Source organism: Hippoglossus stenolepis, chromosome 24 (assembly GCF_022539355.2).
Source record: "Hippoglossus stenolepis isolate QCI-W04-F060 chromosome 24, HSTE1.2, whole genome shotgun sequence".
Taxonomy (NCBI): domain Eukaryota; kingdom Metazoa; phylum Chordata; class Actinopteri; order Pleuronectiformes; family Pleuronectidae; genus Hippoglossus; species Hippoglossus stenolepis.
Genome location: NC_061506.1, coordinates 3,447,540 through 3,455,195, shown reverse-complemented (window position 1 = coordinate 3,455,195; position 7,656 = coordinate 3,447,540). Strand labels below are relative to the sequence as shown.

The following is a 7,656-nucleotide window of genomic DNA, read 5'->3' as shown; positions in this document are numbered from 1 at the left end:
GACAACCCACTCATCATCTACTCAGCACTGTGAGGAGTTTGAGGACAAATCCATAAAAAAAACAACAGAAAAAGTATAACAACATCCTATAATTAGCCAAAGAGACTCCAGAAGTGTTTTGTGGACTCAAACCCTCCACCCACCCTCCATCAGAGTGCTGAGTAGATAATGAGTGGATTTCCATTCCTGGGTGAACTCTCCCTTTCACTAGGAGACAGTGAGGTTGGACCCACACTAGAGGATCATCAGGTCCTGTAGGCTCCCTCCCTGCATCCATCTTTATTTCACATTACCACAAAATACATGTTCAGAGCAACATCGAGGATTTAATATGATTCAAAATAAATTTATTTGGCTGAAAATATTTAGTTAACAAAAATAGAGCCGCCTTTACAAAATGGGTTACAACAGCATAACCTGTTAAAACTGTGTACATTTTTACCACAGCATATTACTGAGGTTTGTTAGTTATGAAGAGAGAGCACATTTACAAATGGTACACAGGATATATGCTGACACAGGACTGGAGGAAAGTATCGCCTGAAATTTCAGTTTCAACTCTACCAGTTGGAGAGTTGAGCCTTGACACATACAGCGAGAATGAGTCGTGAGTATTTGAGACAATAATTAAGCACCAGTGTCTCTAAAACTGCAAATATATACACATTACTCTCAACCTGCCAAAATAAATACACATACCTGAAACAGTAATGGTGGTTCATATGGAGGACCAAGATAACACAATACATGTATTTCTTCCTACATTAATGTATTCCTACTTTTCTTCTTTTTAATTATGTATACAAACACATTTTGTGTCCATTTTGATTCATTTAAATAATTTGTTAATTGAAACGTTTTGTTTCTATCGATGAATGAGTCAGTCTTTGTCCTCCATACTTTCACAGTGCAGTACTTGCAGGAAATGAAAATCAGAAACTCTGGAAAGGACGATGAGGCGTTTGTGTTCAATTTCAAACTACACAGTAAGTGTTGATGAGCTGCCGAGTCATCTCCACGTTCCCGCTGGCCTGGTAGATGAGTGACAGGTTGAAGGCGATTTCCCTCCTCAGATCGACGTGCTCATCAGCAATACCCTGCAGGCAGGACGGGTGGTGATGGGATGGAGAGAGTGACAGAGAAAAAGAGGAAATGATCTTGTGAAGCTGAATTATTGAGATCTACTGGAGATTTGTCTTGGCACAAGGAACTGGAAACAGAATTTATTGTAGGTCCATTCATCAATGTCCTAAATTAAAGTTTCTAAATTGGAAACCAACTACGATGCGGCAGACTGAGCGAAAACTCACTCAACGAGCACGTTGTTAGGTGACGGCCGTGTTGGTATTTACCTCCAGTTTCTGTGCGGGCAGTGAAAGTGCCTTCTGGTAGTAATGAATGGCCAAATGTGTGAGGCCCATCTGGTGCAGCGCTCTGCCCACGTTGTACATGCTCTCCTGACACTCTCCACGCAGCTCCACATAGCGCCACAGGAAGGAGAAACCCTGGAAACACACGTGCGATTAAAGTTTTCATACAACAGTGTGTAATGAAAAAGCCATAAGAAAGGGTTCACACAAACATTGTACCTGCATCACCAGGATGTGTCGCTTGGCTACATATTTCTGTGATGCCATGTGGAAGAAGGTGAGACCCACAAACAGACTGTGCAGGGGGTTGTTGGGGTGAGTCTGGAAGGCCTGCACATACTGACCTACAGATCCAGAAGAGGTTTAGATACATGTTGGATGAAGACAAATGGAAAATGATCACAGAAATATTGTGTGAGTCTAAACTGTAATAAATGAGACTAAAACTAATGGGTGCCTGCTGGAATTAGCAGCTCCAAAATCTTATAATCTGAACATTCCTAGCTACTTATTGTTAAATAATTTCAGGTCAGTAGTGGTGTGTGTGCATTTTGTACCCAGTGCGTGTTTGAAGCTCCCTGACACCATGGCGTTGTGTCCACACAGGACACACAAGGCGTGGTTGTCAGGGTGTTTTAACAGCAGACGCAGACAGAACCGATGGTGTCGCTGGTGCTTGGAGCTAATCGTCAACTGAGGAAGAAGAAGAAGTGTCAGCGAAACAGGCCCATGCAAGCCATGCGTTCCCTCTTTATTAACATGTTGCTTTATGTAAAGGTTTATTCTTGCTGCACACCTGGTTGAAAATGTTCCACAGCTGAGGCAGATCCACGTTTTCCATCAGCATCAATCTGTTGAGCAGAGGGAGAAAAGGAGACTATTTACATCCTCCCATGAATAACCTGGTGTTCCTAATAAAGAGCCCATGACGGTGTATTTTGATGTTTCAGAAATAAATCCAACCATACGAGTTACGAGACATTGACATATAGTCCCCCTGATGGAGCTGCACACGTGGGTCTACCTGATGTAGTTGTAGGCATTGTAGTAGTTGTGGTCCAGGATGGTGGCAGACAGGCCGAAGAACTCCATCTCCTTCCTCTTGGGCTTATTGTCGTAGAAGGAGTAAAACTCCATGGCGGACTCCACCAGCAGATCAGCCTCGGCGTAGCGGTGCACCTCACACATCGTCAGCACACAGCTCACAAGCAGCTGCCACCAGTCCTCTCTGGTCAGAACGTTGGTTTTACCTGGACACAGGACGACATCGCACCATCACTACAGAACCAGTGCCTCCACAACCACGGCACAGAGGCTCAGGATACAATTTAAATTGGTGTCAGCTGGTTTTGCAAAAAAACAACAACAGCAGAGTCTTGAAAGTTGGCAGCTCAAACATAATCTGTTTCATACACGAAATGCTCTATTTACTAAAACATGCACAGCTTCAAGTGTGGCCCTTTAAGAAGGAAATAAACAGCATTTCCTCCACATATGGTAACTATTAATAAGTGTTGACATGAACAATACCTCACCAACTGCTCTGTGCTGCTTCTGCCAACTCCAGGCTGTGTACAGCAGCCAGATCACCAGGTACCAACACTTACAGCAGAGGGCCAACTAAACACTTAAAGACACACACACACACACATTATTACACACTATACATACCAGTGTTGTCCAGATAGGCAGCTACATGGTCAGCTATCTCTGGCATCACGTCTTTGACCTTCACCAGCTTCAGGTGGCTCTCACCCGACACGGTGACAGAGCAAACACACACATTAGCTCGCTGCATGGCCACCTAGGGGACACACCAGCTCATTGTTAAAAGAAAACCTACAGGATAAGAAATATATTTGTGCAATGTGTGCAGTGTACTTGTGTGTGTTACCTTCAGCAGCATGGAGATCATGGTGATCATAGCGTCCAGGTAATCCTGTATTTGTCCCTGAGTCTTCAGCAGCGTGGAACGATGCAGAAGCAGCTTCAACTCCTACAATCACAGCACACACACTGATGATCCACACACACAAGAATTCCCTGACCTGTGACTCTTGAGGACTAGATACTCAAAGATATTAGACTCCTGTTAACCAAACAGAAACACAGGCGTGTTTACCTTCTGTGCAGCTGACGAGTCCTGAGACAGTGTGTCGCTGTCGTACATGGACTCCAGGGCCTTGAGGGCACACTCTGGCCGGCCCAGCTGCTGCTGCAGGGTGGCCAGGGAGAGCCGGGCCTCCAGGTGCTGCGGGGCCATCTCTACCACCTTGGTGAAGCCGTCTGCCGCCCCCTCCATGTGGCCCAGCGCCTTCAGGCACTCTGGAAGGGAGGAGTGATGAAAGAGAAGCACATTTACGTTATCAAAGCCAAATTCACAGATCATGTCTTGAATCAAAATGTGTCACAGCACAATGGACTTTCCCAAATGCGGAATGATCCCAGTAAGATCCCTGTGTTGCTTGTATGTTGGTTTCACCTGCGTGTCGGAGCCAGACCACAGCCAGGTTGTACTTGTCGGATATGACGAGGGCCGACAGCAGAGGCAGAGCGGACATGTACTCGCCCTCCTCCAGGTAGGCTTCCCCCACATCCAGGTACAAGTCACCAATCTCCTCTGGACTCTGCTCCATCAGTGACGGCACCAGGCTCTAAGAGTGGGCAGCAGTCAGAGAGACACATGATGATTCTCAGGTTAGATTCTCTTAATAATGCATCTCATGTTCTCTTGTTGTGAGAGTTCTGTTTACCTCCAGGGGGGTGTAGAAGTGTAGGTGTATGAGGCAAACAATTAGCTTGGCCCTCAGGTCCACTGGGACAGAGTCTGGTACCTCTACATCTATAATTTCACCTGGAGAGACACAAAACACTGTTAATCCTGCATGTTCTGAGAATATCAACTATGATCACAGTTGAGGGAGGAAATCTTAATGACAGATGTAAGGCCAGGGTTAAATCGAAGTGAGCTCACCGGTCTCCTCTGCTGTAACTTCATCTGCCGTCTTTGTGTCCTCCTCACTCTTCTTCTCCTGCTCCTCCGTCGTCTCCGTCGTCTCTGTCGTCTCCATTTTTTCCTCTGCCTCTTTCTCCTCTCGAGTCGGCTCCGTGGAGTCAGATTGAGATTCGACCCTGATCAAAACAATACCTGAAAACTGGACCAAGACCTGGGAAAACACACACAAACATCATATATATTCAAACCACTGTGACAATAAATTGTTTAGGAGGCTTAATATTTTACAGTGTGACAAGAAACTTTATTACAAGTAACTATAAATAAAAGAACACACACACACACACACACACACACACACACACACACACACACACACACACACACACACACACACACACACACACACACACACACACACACACACACACACACACACACACACACAGTGTACCTTCATGGCCTTGTTGTACTGTCGGCTGGAGATGTAGAGCTCAGCTGCCATGTTGATGAAGTCGTCACTGACCAGGGTCGGGTGTCGTTCCAGAGCTTCTTCAATCACACTCAGAGCTGAAGGAAAGTCATTACTATCATAGTAACTTCTAAACAGGACACACACACACACACACACACATGCAGAAATGAGTTGTCACAGGAAACACTCAGAACACTCACTGATGTTTTTTAATAGAAACACATTTACTGAGACAGTTGTATGTGTCGGCGTGTGCACCGTACTTGGCCATGTCCTTAGAGATCTGCATGAAGTGCTCGCCGTCCTCCTGCGGCAGCAGCGACAGGATCCTGCGGTAGCCGTCCATGCACTGCTTGTGCTCACCCAGGCGCATGTAGAGGCTCGAGCGCTCCCACAGGTAGCGCACGTTGGTGGAGTCGTACTTGATGGCTGTCAATCAAAACCGTTGCTCTTCTGTCAATCTCAGAAGTCAAGAGTGTGACTTTGTCTGCTCAGACTCACAAATAGAAAACTGGGACTTTAGATGAAAAGATTGACCTTTGCTGTAGCAGACGAGGGCCTGTCGGATGTTGTCCTGCTCCAGAGATATTTCGGCCAGCCTGATCCACTCCTCGCAGTCTGAGGGGTTCAGGTGGGCGGCGATCAGACTGAACTGCAGCGCTTTGTCTACGTCGCCCTCGTCCTCGTAGATCATGGCCAACGTGGAGAAAGGTTCGTAGGCCAGAGGAGCTGCAGGGGGAGGGAGAGGAGAGCAGCTTAGATGTTGTTGAACATTATCATTCATACATTGACTTTTATATCTCCACAGACACACAGAGGTGGTTTCATACCCTGTCTGATGATCTCCATGCACATCAGAATGGCGTCCTCTTTGTCTCCTCTGGCGTAGCGGATGTTGGCTTCTCCCATCAGGCCTCTCAGAGCTCGGGGCAGCTTGCTGCGATGGCGCCGCCCCTGAACACAAACAGAGTCACAACCTAACGCACATAAAGAGCTGGAATTCACACACTTACTGTGACTTAATTGTTCATCCTCCTCCTCCTCCTCCTCCTCACCTTCATCATCTTCTTGTTTTCTCGGTTCAGCTCCATCTCCAGAGCGAATATGTCTCCCACCGTCGGATCTTCCACCTCCAACTCCACCTCTGCCTCCGTATCTTTCTTCTTACTCCTTGCTCCTTTCCCTCCTCTGCTCCTTCGCCTCGGGCTCTTGTCTGACAGCCCCACCTCCACCGCCGCCCGCACTTCTTCCTCCACCCTGTAATCCTTATCATCCTCGTCATCCACATAGCTCAGGCTGTCCTCCTCCTCCTCTTCCTCTTCCTCCTTTTGCTCCTCCTCATCCTCCTCTTCAGAAGATGGTGGCTCTAATGTTTCTCCTAGAATGGAGGCGAAGGCCAGCTGGACCCCTGGGCTGACTCCCTCTTTTCTCAGAGGAGAAGAGTTGTGTCAGGTGATGTCATCAACAGTAAATTCATGTTCTAATATGTTTTTATGGGTCAAGCATCAAATGTATTTTAGCAGAAGTCATGTAAAGTCTCTGCTTCACTGTCACAATCAAAGCAAATTACCGATTTTCCCCGGGACTTGTGCCGAGGTGGAAGGCTGAGCATCCTCCTCCTCTTCCTCCTCCTCCTCCTCGTCCTCAACCGAGACCCCCGACTCCTGAGAGAGGAAGACGAACACAGACGCTGTGTCAGAGGAGACTTCAAACTGTTGTATATAACCCAGTGAGGTGATGACCTGTATAGATGCAGCCCTGGTAGCCATGGCAACAGGAGCGTTATAGAAGAGGACATATTCCTTATATGGCTTCTTACATATAGTGAGTTACATTTCAGACCTAATATCTATGTCAATATTTAAAATAAACACAATTTCCAGGTTGTTTCTCATGTGGAAACTTCTCCATGTTTTCCTGTATAAGTCTGAACCCTGACTATGAAATAACAGCAGTTATAATAACTAATAATCGTTGTTGTGTAGTTTAGACTGAGGGTGCTAACTTCACTTAGCTGCTCAGGCTAGCAGGCTAACTCAGCTGGGTGTATAACATCTCCAGGTGTTATTTAGTTCACACACATTTCACTGACTGTATTAAGTCGGTTAATCGGTTGTTCAGTCACCTTCGCCTTCCGCTCGTCTCTCCTCTGGTCGAACTCCTCGAAGGTGATGCGTCCCTCCAGGTAATCGATGAGCTCCGCGCTGAAGCCCGACATGTCGACTCACTGACGCTGCAGCGGCTCAACGCCACCGACACATGAGAGAAGAGGAGACAGACCCGGGGAGTTGATCACTGACGGATCATGCTGCTGCTGCCGCGCAGGTAAACACAACACGACTTTCAACTTCCGCCATGTGACCCGATAACACTTCCGGGTCAACAACAACAACAACAATAATAATGATAAGAGCGCTTTGGTGACACCTGGTGGTGGAAATATGGAACTGCGAAACCAAACATTCAAAGTTCCTTACACCGAAAATTTGAAAATTTACAATTTAATCAGAAATTTAGTTTTTATTTACTCAAGTGCTGCACCTTAGTGAGTTACCTGTACGTTATTTGAGAATTCCATTTCATATTACCTTATAATTTTCACTCCATATGAAGTGATGAGCCTATATAAATATATATACTATAATTTTATGGATTATATCAACAACAAAAATGCATAAATCAGTTATATAAATAAATATAGACATATATACACGTGTAATTCTCAATGGAGGCACGGTAAGTCTGAGACATTCTATTCTATACGTGTACATGGATGATGTAAAGTGTATATTGTTTGCAAAGTTTGGGTAATTATATATTTTGTGTATTTCTGAAGTGAATAAAAGTAAATACAA

General features: G+C 45.8%; 1 protein-coding gene across 1 annotated transcript; it reads right to left on the bottom strand.

The window, feature by feature from the left end:
• Positions 1-306: 306 nt before the first annotated feature.
• gtf3c3 (general transcription factor IIIC, polypeptide 3) lies at positions 307-7,151 on the bottom strand. The gene is made up of 19 exons (XM_035149907.2): positions 6,927-7,151; positions 6,372-6,465; positions 5,857-6,224; positions 5,632-5,755; positions 5,339-5,530; positions 5,065-5,230; positions 4,781-4,928; positions 4,345-4,537; positions 4,124-4,224; positions 3,853-4,024; positions 3,493-3,695; positions 3,265-3,366; positions 3,042-3,174; positions 2,395-2,620; positions 2,167-2,221; positions 1,928-2,063; positions 1,590-1,714; positions 1,353-1,505; positions 307-1,097 (listed from the first exon to the last, which is right to left on the bottom strand). The coding sequence occupies exons 1-19, from the start codon at positions 7,017-7,019 to the stop codon at positions 975-977; spliced, it is 2,907 nt and encodes a 968-aa protein (XP_035005798.1). The 5' UTR covers positions 7,020-7,151; the 3' UTR covers positions 307-974.
• Between the last annotated feature and the right edge of the window lie 505 nt (positions 7,152-7,656).

What these genes read in the sequence shown, in the direction of transcription:
- gtf3c3 (XM_035149907.2), bottom strand. Translation starts at nt 7,019, where the DNA reads ATGTCGGGCTTCAGCGCGGAGCTCATCGATTACCTGGAGGGACGCATC. An exon ending in ACAAGTCCCGGGGAAAATCG is followed by an intron (nt 6,225 to 6,371) that starts GTAATTTGCTTT and finishes CTCTGAGAAAAG; the next exon opens with AGGGAGTCAGCCCAGGGGTC. An exon ending in AAAACAAGAAGATGATGAAG is followed by an intron (nt 5,756 to 5,856) that starts GTGAGGAGGAGG and finishes GTTTGTGTTCAG; the next exon opens with GGGCGGCGCCATCGCAGCAA.